We start from the raw sequence: 16,170 nt of genomic DNA, 5'->3' as shown, positions 1-16,170 counted from the left end.
GTAGGAGTCGACACTTACAAAATAAAACAACTCAAAGCAGCAAATTGGTCAAACACTTGATATTCTAATAATAATCTATTCCTTGTTAACTAATTTAACACCAATTTGTCCGTAATGAACTAAAACACCCAACTTTGTGCAACATAGAATAATGATTCACTTTAAAATTGAGATAAATCTGATCGAATTTTGAAAATTAAAATGACTAAAACAGACCACTATTTAAGCAAGCAGGCAACCACATTCAACAAGTTAATACAATAATCCTGTCTCAACCAATTCAAGCATGGATCTAACGATAATGAGTTAAAAAGTTTTCATTTACCCGAGCCAAACTCTTTGAGAAATGCTAAAGAGCAGTCCCAAAGGCAGACCATTTCTCATTAAAACAGGTCCTCGGCTAGAAGAAATAAAGCACACAAAAGCATACAGAGAAATTGTATATCATGCATTAAGATGAAATCAAAGTAAATGAGTGCAAGAGAGAAAAAGAAGTTGAAAGAACGAAAGATATAGGCAAACAAGAATAATTTTCTACTAAACTTTATATCCGTCAAGCTTGTTCATTTCCTACAAGATGATTAATGAAGCACATTTAAAAAAGAACAATATGATGCAGGAATCATCCCACGTTCACGCTGCAGGATTGGGATAATACTGCACACCAAAGGGGTGTAATGTATGTAGTCGACCCTAACACAAATATCAATGGTTGATTCCACGGTTTGAACCTGTTATAAATAACATGTTATGTAGCTCGGACTCTTCAAAAATGTCAATGGGTGCATCAAAAGTGAAGAGTCTGTGCAACTCAAGACTTACTAGTAACACGGAGACAACTTTATTGTTGTTCCAAGGCTGCCCTTCAATATAAAACACATGAATTATATATGAAAAATGCACCAACCAGCCATCCTTGAAGTTTACGCTATCACTAAAAGAAACAAAGGCAATTTTAACAAGCCTTAGTCTCTATGCTTTCCAAGAGAAAATCGTGGACCCTTTTCTATTGTGATGAACATTCTATGATACAACTTCTAACACAACTAAATTAAAAATAAGAATAATAAAATTTCATATATAATATAAAAATATTAATCATGCTTTAAACTCCATATCTAATACAAGTCATACCTCAATCCATTTGGCTAGTTTATGCCTCCCGGTTGTGATGTCATAGTCAAACCCCTCTGGCATGAAAACTTGGAACCTTTCGATAAATGGAGCATATGCTATGTCAACCTAGCACAACAGAGTTTTCATATCAGCACATAGTCTCTATGAAGTTTCAAATTCTAGGATAAAAGTACACCTACACTACTCTGCACTGATTGTCGAGTATGTTTATCGGCAGAGCTACCATCGCACACGACACATCATCGGAAAGGAAAAAATAATGAAATATAGTAATGACCTGACTGAATTGACCGAGCAAGAAAGGTCCATCGTCAAATTTGAGGAGAGCTTTTTCTAGGTAATCAAATTGTGCCCCTGGTACAAGTGTGAGTACAATTAACTTACATAAGAAACATTTAACAAACGAAACACAATGAGTTTCAGCGAACAAAAGCTCAAATTTCACCAGCCAGCGTCCGTGCATCTTTTGCGAAAGATCTGTATACTTCTGGGACGAATGTACTATCACTATAAGCTATCAATTCTTCAGCAAATTTTCGCTTTTCAGGGTCCTGCATAAATTTTCCAATATTTTATTTTTATCAATTTACAACTTAAGATTTTCCTATAAAGATAGGACAATAATGAACTTTTGCAGCTTACATCCGGCAAAAGTGATGGTCCTTCAAAGTTACTATCAACATATTTAACCAGATCCAAACTCTCTCCTATCACTTTGTTGTTGTGCTCCAGGGATGGCACCTGTGAGGAGTAGAAAATATAAATAACCTGAAGCGTAAAATGAGATGCATGCTCTCCCAACATTTAAACATTCACTTGCTTCAAAGTCTTTATATAAAAGTTTATGTGCCAATCGCATGGTAGATAAGACTAGAGCATTTATGCATTGGGTCAGTCAATAATCATTTAATTTGAAGAGGAAGAGAAATTCCTTTCCCAAATATTCATGGACATTTTAATTTCTTTCATACAATTTACAGTGAGGCCAAATGCCAATGTCAAAATCATAGCTCAAGATTTTCATATACAATTGAATTGGGCAAGCGAAAATTAATTTTTTTTTGGTGGAAAATTACCTTATTTGTGGGGTAAACTTTTTCCTTGTACCAATCAGGCCTGTTCTTAAGATCAATTGGAACTAACTTGATCTTGTCTTGCAAACCCTGCAATTCAAAATGTTAGAAAATTTATCTAGGCACAGGACCATTGCCGGGTATAAGAACACACAAACTGAATAATTTCAACAAGGATATAAATTACTTCCAAATTGAAATTAACAAAAGCCATCAACAAAATCAAAAATTCTAATTAGTGCACTTCCTTTGAGAGGTGGATAGAACTTTTGAACTATGGGTTCATCCAAACCGAATATTTTGGACATAGAATGTGAATATATATATGAAAATTCACCAAAATTGTAACGACTATTAAAATCGAAGAGAGGACCCAAGGCTTCTCGTAGATAAGAGTTGTATATAACAAGTTTGAGTCTTATATCTTATTAGCGATAATTTCTTCTCTTCGGTCGAGCAACAAGTTGCCCCTTGTGTAGGGTTCCAACCCTATATGACTCCTAAGAAGTTGTTGATTTTCATCAGTCGTTGCACGCTAGTCTTTTCTCAACCTAGCAAAGGGGATGCTAGTTGTAGCGCGCAGTGTACTAGTAAATAGAAAAAGCGAATTGAGAACTACAGCCTCTTTTTCATTTTATGTGGCAGTATTTGACTGGACATGAAATTTGAATAAGAAAAAAAGATTTTTAACACATATCAAAAGTATCTTTCGACTTTCGATCGTACACATGTCATGACATTTTTATAGCTATAAAGATATACAATTACGAGTAAATGGTAAGTTCAAGGTTAAAGAATCTTCAAATATATAAAGTTGTCCTTGTTTTTAGAACAAACTGCATTGAGAAAAGCTAGATAAAGTAGAACAGAGGAAGCGGTAAAAAGGTGAACCTTAACATTCCTGGTAATCCACACACGCTGAGAATAGGGGCATTGATAATTGATATACAACCTTCAGACAACACAATAGATTTAGATCACAATCTTCACTCGGAGAAATAAAACCATAATGATGACAAAGGACACATTATTCATAAGGCAGACAAAAAACACCTTTTCTTAAGGCAAACAAGAAAGAAATTAAGAGAAAAAATTTAATTAAACCTGGTACTTCCATCAAAGAGAGATGGGGGTTGGGAAGTAGAATCCAAAGTTGGTGGTAGAACTTCTTGTACAATTCTGTGCAAATAAAAGATTAACCCCATCAACATCCATATCAAAAACAAATCAAAAAAATCAATTTACATACAACATACATATACAACAATAACAGGTACCAAATAACGCTTCGTCTTCTTATTTTCATATAAAAGGTACTCAACTCAAATATCATATAGATAAAGAAATGAACTTTGAAGCTAACTCAACCCCTCAGAAGACCATTCATTCCTAAATCACTTAAAACTAAAGCTGGACATCTAAAACACAGACAATTTCATATGGCACCCAATCTATGGACTTGTACACTAATTATGATGGTTCACCAAGACCTCTTTCCTCTCCCTTCTATGCTAACTCATAGGGGTCGGACACCCAACAAAGGGAATTTTATATGGCAACCACCATCTATTGTTGCATTTATCTTGTATCTTGCAATTTTGTTGTTTTATTTTTCATAAAATCTTGATACTTTTCTTTTGAGTCAAGAGTCTATAGGAAAGATCCCTCTCTACCCTACCCAACATTTCAAGCAACAAATGGACCTCGAACTTAACTCAACCTCCGTAAATGATTACTGATAATTACTAACTATTTTGAACAAATTAAACACATTTCATGAACAATTAACAAAAAATTAAGGAAATTAAGACTTACAGGAAAGCCATTGATGTTGATTTTTTCTGCAATTGAAGAGGACTCAGAAGATTCTGGAAATGTGAAGCGATAAAACCAAGAATTTTGGGAGCTTTTATAGGAAGGAGTACGAGTTGTGTGAGTAGCTTAGTGACGAAGTTAAGGGCTCATTTGCTATTAAATACTATTCAATATATAATACATTTTCCAAAGCATTAATTTTAATAAATTCCAAGGGCACTATAGTAATTACCCCTATTGTTATTGTTTCTAAAGGTGTTTGTCAAATCAATAGTGTACAACTATTGTTAGCCAGAGGGAATATTTCATAATTTTAATTTTTATCCCAATTAAATATAAGATAAATTCATCCTAAAATTTTTCTCAAAATTAATTATTTCTTATAATCCATACCAAACTTACCAAACAATAAGCTCAATCAATCTTTCCGTCTGTCTGAAAGCTGACCAATTTTTGCATATTTTATGTAGGGATTTTTGGTAATTAGATGGATTTTTTTTAAAGTTTACTATGTAAGTTAAATTAAATTATTCTATTTAGCAAATTTAAGATAAATAAAAAACTAAAAATGTTCGTGATCATTACTTAAAGGACCAAAACATAAATCTACTTTGATAAATACGCCATAATTTTGGCTAACAATTCACAAAATTACAAGAAAATGAAGGAAATTCTTAATGTATGTGTAAGGTCCATAGTAGAAAAATGAAAATAAACTTCATCGACCACATGCAATTTATGAATTCCATACAATTAGTATGACATGCAATTTATGAATTCCATACAATTATTTGTCTATTTATTTCCATTCAAAAGAGCAACATTTTTTTTTTTTTTATAATTAATGAGAATATGAATGGTTAAATGATGCATATTTACCTGTTCTGTTAATATATCCCCCTTCTCTACCCATCAAATCTTATTAATATTTTTTACTCTTCTAAACACGCTTTAGACATGATAAAAAAATAATATAAAAATCAATCTCTTTTGATCAGTCATAAGATGATTTTAAATGAAAACGTGATTAAGTTTTAAGTTTCCTACTTAAGTCAAGTTCTATGAGTTAAAAAGGTGAAAAAACAATTTCAAGACTTTGTTAGTTTAGTTATACATTTTTTTTATTGATACACTAGACACAGGTGCCCGTACTATTCATTATTTCTTATCGCAATTTATGTGATATAGATAGAATTTAGAGAATTAATTAAATTTAATATTATTTTAAAATATTTTAAGTTGTTAACTATTGTGATTTATAATACTTTTTACGTAACTTTTAAATAATATATGTTACTCCCCTTGCCCTAATGTATGTAGCAAAAATTAAATTTCAAGAGTCAATCGAATGTTGTTTATTATTGAGATTTACAATACTTTTTACGTAGTTTCCAAATTAAATAATACATGTTACTTCTGTTGTCCTCTTTTGTGTGACACCTGTAAATTAATTTAAAAAATTAGCAGTCTTCTCAATGCATTAGAATAAGGCTCTAGGTCCAGATGGGATGAATTTGAGTTTTTATCCGCGTTTTTGGGTTGTAATTGGTAAAGATGTGGCGAATGCGATACTCAGTTTTGTCAATAACTATGGAGTCATTATAGGAAATAATTTTACAAAAAGTATTTTGACTCCAAAAATGAAGCAACCTGAGCTAGTTTCTGATCTTAGACCGATTTCTCTGTGTATTGTTATTGATTGTATAGTTTGCAAGACGTTGGCAAATCGCACGAATCTTGCTTGGAGGATGGTGTTCTGAATCACAGATTCTTGATCACATCATGATCTCTTTGGAGGTCAATCACTATTTAAAACGTAAAATATAGGGAAAGACGGAATTTGTTACTTCGAAAACGGACATTAGCAAAGCCTATGATAGAGTGAAGTGGAGCTTTTTGAGAAATATGATGATAAAGATGGGATTTTCATCGGATTGGATTACAAAGATTATGAAAATGGTTTGTATTGTATCTCATGTTGGTAACCATTTTGGTGATGTCATTCCATCACGGCGCCTCCGACAGGCGTATCCTCTGTCACCATATCTTTTAATCATTGTAGCAGTGGGTCTTTCAACTTAATTTGGTAAGTGCTCATCCCCGCCAAGGAACTCTTCATGGGGTGAAAGTCACTCCAAAAGCTCCACCAATTACCTCTTTTTTGCAGATGACGCCATATATTTCTTTAATGTTTTGGAGTCACAGGCTAATATTATCAAATAGTGTTTACTTCTACATCAAACAGTGTTTATGCAATTTTTTTAAATATATATAAAAGACTGTAAAATAAGACAAACAAACTAAAACAAAAGAACCATCAAAAATTTCAAAAACACCCTTGAAGTGCTCAATCCGGCATGTTGACCTACTACCTGCTTGAGCACTTGAAGTTCCCTTTTATAGTTTAGTGAAATATATTAGGCCAAATTTATACAATTTATCAGACCATAAAAATATTAAATAAAGCTAAATAAATTATAAAATACTTTTTTTGTCGAAATTAAATTCACTACATGACTGTTACATCTAAGATAAAATAAAAGTACAAGTCTTTCTAGGTTCTAGCAGGAAAATACAATCCCAAAGACTACATATAAAGATAAACACAGAGCAAATTTATTATTGATGCATAATATTATAGAACTCCATTACATATTTGATACCAAAATACTAAGCCCCTGTGACTTTCACCTAAGATTGACGATGCATTTTTGAAGTTTCAGGCTCTCTGTAAAAAAAAAAATGCTTATATAGTGAACTGTCAGTAGCTATATATACAATTCTCAAACCAAAAAAAGAAAAAGACTTGTATAGGGTTCCTACCCTATATGACTCCTAAGAAGCTGTTGATTTTCATCAGTCGTTGCACGCTAGTCTTTTCTCAACCTAGCAAAGGGGATGCTAGTTGTAGCGCGCAATGTACTTGTAAATAGAAAAAGCGATTTGAGAAACTACTCCCTCTTTTTCATTTTATGTGGCAGTATTTGACTGGACATGAAATTTGAAAAAGAAAAAAAGATTTTTAACACATATCAAAAGTATCTTTCGACTTTTGATCTTACACATGTCATGACATTTTTATTGCTATAAAGATATACATTTACGAGTAAATGGTAAGTTCAAGGTTAAAGAATCTTCAAATATAGAATGTTGTCCTTGTTTTTAGAACAAACTGCAATGAGAAAAGCTAGATAAAGTAGAACAGAGGAATCGGTAAAGAGGTGAACGTTAACATTCCTGGTAATCCACACACGCTGAGAATAGGGACATTGATAATTGATATACAACCTTCAGACAACACAATCGATTTAGATCACAATCTTCACTCGGAGAAATAAAACCATAATGATGACAAAGAACACAATTTTCATAAGGCAGACAAAAAACACCTTCTCTTAAGGCAAACAAGAACGAAATTAAGAGAAAATATATAATTAAACCTGGTAGTTCCATCAAAGAGAGATGGGGGTTGGGAAGTAGACTCCAAAGTTGGTGGTAGAACTTCTTGTACAATTTTGTGCAAAAAAAAGAATAACCCCATCAACATCCATATCCAAAGCAAATCAAAAAAATCAATTTACATACAACATACATATACAACAATAACAGGTACCAGATAACACTTCATCTTCTTCTTTTCATATAAAAGGTACTCAACTCAAATATCATATGGTTAAAGAAATGAAGTTTGAAGCATCACTTAAACCTAAAGCTGGACATCTAAAACACAGAAAATTTCATATGGCACCCAATATATGGACTTGTACACTAATTGTGATGGTTCAGCAAGACCTTTTTCCTCTCCCTTCTCTGCTAACTCATAGGGGTCGGACACCCCACAAAGGGAATTTTATATGGCAACCACCATCTATTTTTGCATTTATCTTGTATCTTGCAATTTTGTTGTTTTATTTTTCATAAAATCTTGATACTTTACTTTTGAGTCTAGAGTCAATAGGAAAGATCCATCTCTAACCTACCCAATATTTCAAGCAACAAATGGACCTCGAACTTATTTCAATCTCTTAATCGTTACCTCCGTAAATGATTACTGATAATTACTAACTATTTTGAACAAATTAAACACATTTCATGAAGAATTAACCTAAAATTAAGGAAATTAAGACTTGCAGGAAAGCCATTGATGTTGCTTTTTTCTGCAATTGAAGGGCACTGTAGTAATTATCCCTATTGTTTATTGTTTCTTAAGGTGTGTGTCAAATCCATAGTGTACAACTATTGTTAGCCAGAGGAAGTATTTCATAATTTTAATTTTTATCCCAATTAAATATAAGATAAATTCATCCTAAAATGTGTCTCAAAATTAATTATTTCTTATAATCCATACCAAACTTACCAAACAATAAACTCAATCAATCTTTCCGTCTATCTGAAAGTTGACCAATTTTTGCATATTTACTGTAGGGATTTTTGGTAATTAGATGCATTTTTTTAAAGTTTACTATGTAAGTTAAATTAAATTATTCTATTTAGCAAATTTAAAATAAATAAAAAATTAAAAATGCTCGTGATCATTACTTAAAGGTCCAAAAAATAAATCTGCTTTCATAAATACACCATAATTTTGGCTAACAATTCACAAAATTACAAGAAAATGAAGGAAATTCTTAATGTATGTGTAAGGTCCATAGTAGAAAAATGAAAATAAACTTCATCAACCACATGCAATTTATGAATTCCATACATTTAGGATGACATGCAATTTATGAATTCCATACATTTAGTTGTCTATTTATTTGCATTCAACAGAGCAACACTTTTTTTTATAATTACTGAGATTATGAACGGTTAAATGATGCATATTTACCTGTTCTGTTAATATATCCCCTTCTCTCCCCATCAAATCTTATTAATATTTTTTACTCTTCTAAACACTCTTTAGACATGATAAAAAATAATATAAAAATCAATCTCTTTTTATCAGTCATAAGATGATTTTAAATGAAAACGTGATTAAGTTTTCAGTTTCTTAATTAAGTCAAGTTCTATTAGTTAAAAAGGTAAAAATACAATTTCAAAACTTTGTTAGTTTAGTTATACATTTTTTTATTGATACACTAGATACAGGTGTCCTTACCATTCATTATTTTTTCTCTCAATTTATGTGATATAAAAAGAATTTCGAGAATTAGTTAAATTTAATATTATTTTAAAATATTTTAAGTTGTTAACTGTTGTGATTTATAATACTTTTTACGTAATTTTTAAATCATATATGTTACTCCCCTTGCCCTAATGTATGTAGCAAAAATTAAATTTCAAGAGTCAATCAAATGTTGTTTATTATTGAGATTTACAATACTATTTACGTAGTTTCCAAATTAAATAACACATGTGACTTCTTTTGTCCTCTTTTGTGTGACACCTGTAAATTAATTTAAAAAATTAGCAGTCTTCTCAATGCATTCGAATAAGGCTCCAGGTCCAGATGGGATGAATTTAAGTTTTTATCCGCGTTTTTGGGTTGTAATTGGTAAAGATGTAGCCAATGCAATACTCAGTTTTGTCAATAACTATGGAGTCATTATAGAAAATAATATTACAAAAAATATTTTGATTCCAAAAATGAAGCAACCTGAGCTAGTTTCTGATCTAAGACTGATTTCTCTGTGTATTGTTATTGATTGTATAGTTTGCAAGATGTTGGCAAATCGCATGAATCTTGCTTGGAGGATTGTGTTGCTGAATCACAGAGTGCATTTATCCCTAGAAGATATATTCTTGATCACATCATGATCTCTTTGGAGGTCAATCACTATTTAAAACGTAAAACAAAGGGAAAGACGAGATTTCTTACTTCGAAAATGGACATAAGCAAAGCCTATGATAGAGTGGAGTGGAACTTTTTGAGAAATATGATGATAAAGATGGGATTTTCATCGGATTGGATTACAAAGATTATGAAAATGTTTTGTATTGTATCTCATGTTGGTAACCATTTTGGCGATATCATTCCATCATGGCGCCTCCGATAGGCAGATCCTTTGTCACCATATCTTTTAATCATTGTAGTAGTGGGTCTTTCAGCTTAATTTGGTAAGTGCTCATTCCCGCCAAGGAACTCTTCATGGGGTGAAAGTCACTCCAAAATCTCCACCAATTACCTCTTTTTTGCAGATGACGCCATATATTTCTTTAATGTTTTGGAGTCGCAGGCTAATATTATCAAACAGTGTTTACTCCTACATCAAACAGTGTTTATGCAATTTTTTAAAAATATATATAAAAGACTATAAAATAAGATAAACAAACTAAAACAAAAGAACCATCAAAAATTTCAAAAACACCCTTGAAGTGCTCAATCCGGCATGTTGACCTACTACCTGCTTGAGCACTTGAAGTTCCCTTTTATAGTTTAGGATATATATTAGACAAAATATATACAATTTATCAGACCATAAAATTATTAAATAAAAATAAATAAATTATAAAATAGTTTTTTTTGTCGAAATTAAATCCACCACATCACTGTTACATCTAAGATAAAATAAAAGTACAAGTCTCTCTAGGTTCTAGCAGGAAAATACAATCCCAAAGACTACATATAAAGAAAAACACAGAGCAAATTTATTATTGATGCATAATATTATAGAACTCCATTACATATTTGATACCAAAATACTAAGCCCCTGTGACTTTCACCTAAGATTGACGATGCATTTTTGAAGTTTCAAGCTTTCTGTAAAAAAAAAAATGCATATATAGTGAACTGTCAGTAGCTATATATACAGCCAAAAAAATAAAAAGAAATATATCTAATATTTGCAAAGTGAGTATCGATAGAAAGCGGTTCTTGTTGTGCTCAACACATTTTCTCATGTTCTAATACTTTTGTTTGCTTGTATCCGTCAAGCTTGTTCATTTCCTACAAGATGATTAATGAAGCACATTTAAAAAAGAACAATATGATGCATGAAGCATCCCACGTTCACGCTGCAGGATTGGGATAATACTGCACACCAAAGGGGTGTAATGTATGTAGTCTACCCTATCACAAATATCAATGGTTGATTCCATGGTTTGAACCTGTTATAAATAACATGTTATGTAGCTCGGACTCTTCAAAAATGTCAATGGGTGCATCAAAAGTGAAGAGTCTGTGCAACTCAAGACTTACTAGTAACACGGAGACAACTTTATTGTTGTTCTAAGGCTGCCCTTCAATATAAAGCACATGAATTATATATGAAAAATGCACCAACCAGCTATCCTTGAAGTTTACGCTATCACTAAAAGAAACAAAGGTAATTTTAACAAGCCTTAGTCTGTATGCTTTCCAAGAGAAAATCATGGACCCTTTTCTATTGTGATGAACAATCTATGATACAACTTCTAATACAACTAAATTAAAAATAAGAATAATAAAATTTCATATATAATATAAAATTATTAATCATACTTTAAACTCCATATCTAATACAAGTCATACCTCAATCCATTTGGCTAGTTTATGCCTACTAGTTGTGATGTCATAGTCAAACCCCTCTGGCATGAAAACTTGGAACCTTTCGATAAATGGAGAATATGCTATGTCAACCTAGCACAACAGAGTTTTCATAACAGCACATAGTCTCTATGAAGTTTCAAATTCTAGGATAAAAGTACACCCACACTACTCTGCACTGATTGTCGAGTATGTTTATCGGTAGAGCTACCATCGCACACAACAAATCATCGAAAAGGTAAAAATAATGAAATATAGTAATGACGTGACTGAATTGACCGACGAAGAAAGGTCCATCGTCAAATTTGAGGAGAGCTTTTTCTAGGTAATCAAATTGTGCCCCTGGTACAAGTGTGAATACAATTAACTTACATAAAAAAAAAATTAACAAACGAAACATAATGAGTTTCAAAGAACAAAAGCTCAAATTTCACCAGTAAGTGTCCGTGCATCTTTAGCGAATGTTCTGTATATTTCTGGGACGAATGTAGTATCACTATAAGCTATCAATTCTGCAGCAAATTTCCTCTTTCCAGGGTCCTGCATAAATTTTTCCAATATTTTCCTTTTATCAATTTATAGCTTAAGATTTTCCTAAACAGATAGGACAATAATTAACTTTTATATCTTACATCCGGCAAAAGCGATGGTCCTTCAAAGTTACTATCAACATATTTAGCCAGATCCAAACTCTCTACTATCACTTTGTTGTTATGCTCTAGGGATGCCACCTGTGAAGAGTAGAAAATATAAATAACCTGAAGCATAAAATGAGATGCGTGCTTTCCCAAGATTTAAACATTCACTTGCTTCAAAGTCTTTATATAAAGGTTTATGTGCCAATCGGATGGTAGAAAAGACTGGAGTATTTAAGCATTGGCTCAGTCAATAATCATTTAATTTGAAGAGGAAGAGAAATCCCTTTTCCAAATATTCATGGACATTTTCTTCTGGAGTTTTCATACAATTTATACTGAGGCCAAATGCCAATGTCAAAATCTTATGTCAAGATTTTCATATACAAGTGAATTGGGCAAGCGAAAATTAATTTTTTTTGGTGGAAAATTATCTTATTTGTGGGATAAACTTTTTCCTTGTACCAATCAGGCCTGTGCTTAAGATCAATTGGAACTAACTTGATCTTGTCTTGCAAACCCTATGATTCAAAATGTTAAAAAATTTATCTAGGCACAAGACCATTGCCGGGTATAAGAACACACAAACTGAATAATTTCAAAAAGGATAGAAATTACTTCCAAATTGAAATTAATAAAAGCCATCAACAAAATCAAAAATTCTAATTAGTAGCACTTCCTTTCAGAGGGGGATAGAACTTTTGAACTATGGGTTCATCCAAACCGAATATTTTGGACACAGAATGTGCATATATATATATATATATATATATATATATATATATATGAAAATTCACCAAAATTATAACGACTATTAAAATCGAAAAGTGGACCCAAGGATTCTCATAGATAAGAGTTGTATATAATAAGTCTGTGTCTTATATCTTATTCGCGATAATTTATTCTCTTCGGTTGAGCAGCAAGTAGCCCCTTGTATACGGTTCCAACCATATCTGACTTCTAAGAAGTTGCTGCTTTTCATCAGTCGTTGCGCGCTGGTCTTTTCTCAAACTAGCAAAGGGGCTGCTAGTTGTAGCGCGCAGTGTACTAGTAAATAGGAAAAGCGAATTGAGAACTACTCCCTCTTTTTCATTTTATGTGGCAATATTTGACTGGACATTAAATTTGAATTTTTTTTTTTTTTAACACATATCAAAAATATCTTTCGACTTTCGATCTTACGCATGTCATGACATTTTTATAGCTATAAAGATATACAATTACGAGTAAATGACGTTCAAGGTTAAAGAGTCTTCAAATATAGAAAGTTTTCCTTGTTTTTTGAACAAACTGCAAAGAGAAAACCTAGATAAAGTAGAACAGAGGAAGCGGTAAAAAGGTAAACCTTAACATTCTTGGTAATCCACACACGCTGAGAATAGGGGCATTGATAATTGATATACAACCTTCAAACAACACTATAGATTTAGATCACAATCTTTACTCGGAGAAATAAAACCATAATGATGACAAAGAACACAATTTTCATAAGGTAGACAAAAAACATCTTTTCTTAAGGCAAACAAGAAAGAAATTAAGAGAAAAAAATTAATTGAACCTGATAGTTCCATCAAAGAGAGATGGGGGTTGGGAAGTAGAATCCAAAGTTGGTGGTAGAACTTCTTGTACAATTCTGTGCAAATAAAATAATAACCCCATAAACATCCATATCAAAAGCAAACCAAAAAAATCAATTTACATACAACATACATATTCAACAATAACAGGTACCAGATAACGCTTCATCTTCTTCTTTTCATATTAAAGGTACTCAACTCAAATATCATATGGATAAAGAGATGAACTTTGAAGCTAACTCAACCCCGCAGAAGACCATTCATTAATAAATCACTTAAAACTAAAGTTGGACATCTAAAACACAGACAATTTCATATGGCACCCAATATATGGACTTGTGCACTAATTGTGATGGTTCACCAAGACCTCTTTCCTCTCCCTTCTTTGCTAACTCGTAGGGGTCGGACACCCCACAAAGGGAATTTCATATGGCAACCACAATCTATTGTTGCATTTATCTTATATCTTACTATTTTGTTGTTTTATTTTTCATAAAATCTTGATACATTTCTTTTGAGTCTAGAGTCTATAGGAAAGATCCCTCCCTACCCTACCCAACATTTCAAGCAACAAATGGACCTCGAACTTAACTCAATCTCTTAAACACATTTCATGAACAATTAACATAAAATTAAGGAAATTAAGACTTACAGGAAAGCCATTGATGTTTATTTTTTCTGCAATTGAAGAGGACTCAGAAGATTCTGGAAATGTGAAGCGATAAAACCAAGAATTTTGGGAGCTTTTATAGGAAGGAGTACGAGTTGTGTGAGTAGCTTAGTGACGAAGTTAAGGGCTCATTTGCTATTAAATACTATTCAATATCTAATACATTTTCCAAAGCATTAATTTTAATATATTCAAAGAGCACTATAGTAATTACCCCTATTGTTTATTGTTTCTTAAGGGGTGTGTCAAATCAATAATGTACAACTATTGTTAGCCAGAGGGAGTATTTCATAATTTTAATTTTTATCCCTATTAAATATAAGGTAAATTCATCCTAAAATTTGGCTCAAAATTAATTGTTTCTTATAATCCATACCAAACTTACCAAACAATAAACTCAATCAATTTTTCCGTCTGTCTGAAAGTTGACCAATTTTTGCATATTTTCTGTAGGGATTTTTGGTAACTAGATGGATTTTTTAAAAGTTTACTTGTAAGTTAAATTAAATTATTCTATTTAGCAAATTTAAAATAAATAAAAAATTAATAATGCTCGTGATCATTACTTAAAGGACCAAAAAATAAATCTACTTTCATAAATACAACATAATTTTGGCTAACAATTCACAAAATTACAAGAAAATGACGGAAATTCTTAATGTATGTGTAAGGTCCATAGTAGACAAATGAAAATAAACTTCATCGACCACGTGTAATTTATGAATTCCATACAATTAGTATGACATAAAATTTATCAATTCCATACAATTAGTTGTCTATTTATTTGCATTCAAAAGAGCAACATTTTTTTTATAATTACTGAGAATATGAACGGTTAAATGATGCATATTTACCTGTTCTGTTAATATATCCCCTTCTCTCCCCATCAAATCTTATTAATATTTTTTACTCTTCTAAACACGCTCTAGACATGATAAACAATAATATAAAATCAATCTCTTTTGATCAGTCATAAGATGATTTAAATGAAAAAGTGATTAAGTTTTCACTTTCTTAATTAAGTCAAGTTCTATGAGTTAAAAAGATTTTTAAAAAATTCAAGACTTTGTTAGTTCAGTTATACATTTTTTTTATTGATACACTATATACAAATTCTCATGCTATTTATTATTTTTTATCTCAATTTATGTGATATAGATAGAATTTAGAGAATTAATTAAATTTAATATTATTTTAAATTATTTTAAGTTGTTAACATTGTGATTTATAATACTTTTTACGTAATTTTTAATTAATATATGTTACTCCCCTTTCCCCAATGTATGTAGCACAAATTGAATTTCAAGAGTCAATCAAATGTTGTTTATTATTGAGATTTACAATACTTTTTACGTAGTTTCCAAATTAAATAATACATGTTACTTCCTTTGTCCCCTTTTGTGTGACACCTGTAAATTAATTTCAAAAATCAGCAGTCTTCTCAATGCATCCGAATAAGGCTCCAGGTCAAGATGGGATGAATTTGTGTTTTATCCGCATTTTTGGGCTGTAATTGCTAAAGATGTGGCGAATGCGATACTCAGTTTTGTAAATAACTATGGAGTCATTACAGTAAATAATTTTACAATAATTATTTTTATTCCAAAAATGAAGCTACCTGAGGTAGTTTCTGATCTAAGACTGATTTCTCTGTGTATTGTTATTGATTGTATAGTTTGCAAGATGTTGGCAAATTGCATGAATCTTACTTGGAGGATAGTGTTGCAGAATCACAGAGTGCATTTATCCCTGGAAGATATATTCTTGATCATATCATGATCGTTTTTGTGGTCAATCA

At 31.5% G+C, this 16,170-nt stretch overlaps 1 protein-coding gene and 1 pseudogene across 1 annotated transcript; both read right to left on the bottom strand.

Moving 5' to 3' along the window:
• Nucleotides 1–537: 537 nt before the first annotated feature.
• LOC125870003 (glutathione S-transferase L1-like) lies at nucleotides 538–4,036 on the bottom strand. The gene is made up of 9 exons (XM_049550376.1): nucleotides 4,026–4,036; nucleotides 3,315–3,389; nucleotides 3,102–3,162; nucleotides 2,214–2,300; nucleotides 1,780–1,878; nucleotides 1,583–1,688; nucleotides 1,415–1,491; nucleotides 1,135–1,242; nucleotides 538–570 (listed from the first exon to the last, which is right to left on the bottom strand). The coding sequence occupies exons 1-9, from the start codon at nucleotides 4,034–4,036 to the stop codon at nucleotides 538–540; spliced, it is 657 nt and encodes a 218-aa protein (XP_049406333.1).
• Nucleotides 4,037–10,688: 6,652 nt separating this feature from the next.
• On the bottom strand, nucleotides 10,689–14,365 carry LOC125870002 (glutathione S-transferase L3-like; annotated as a pseudogene).
• Nucleotides 14,366–16,170: the final 1,805 nt, after the last annotated feature.

This window comes from Solanum stenotomum, chromosome 7 (genome assembly GCF_019186545.1).
Source record: "Solanum stenotomum isolate F172 chromosome 7, ASM1918654v1, whole genome shotgun sequence".
In the NCBI taxonomy this organism is placed as follows: domain Eukaryota; kingdom Viridiplantae; phylum Streptophyta; class Magnoliopsida; order Solanales; family Solanaceae; genus Solanum; species Solanum stenotomum.
The sequence above is the reverse complement of the archived record's forward strand: the minus strand, read 5'-3'. Positions and strand labels throughout refer to the sequence as shown.

Excerpts from the sequence above, each read along its gene's own strand:
- LOC125870003 (XM_049550376.1), bottom strand. Across the intron at positions 1,689-1,779 it reads GACCATCACTTTTGCCGGAT|GACCCTGAAAAGCGAAAATT; the intron begins GTAAGCTGCAAA and ends AAATTTATGCAG. Across the intron at positions 1,492-1,582 it reads AGATGCACGGACGCTGGCTG|GGGCACAATTTGATTACCTA; the intron begins GTGAAATTTGAG and ends CACTTGTACCAG.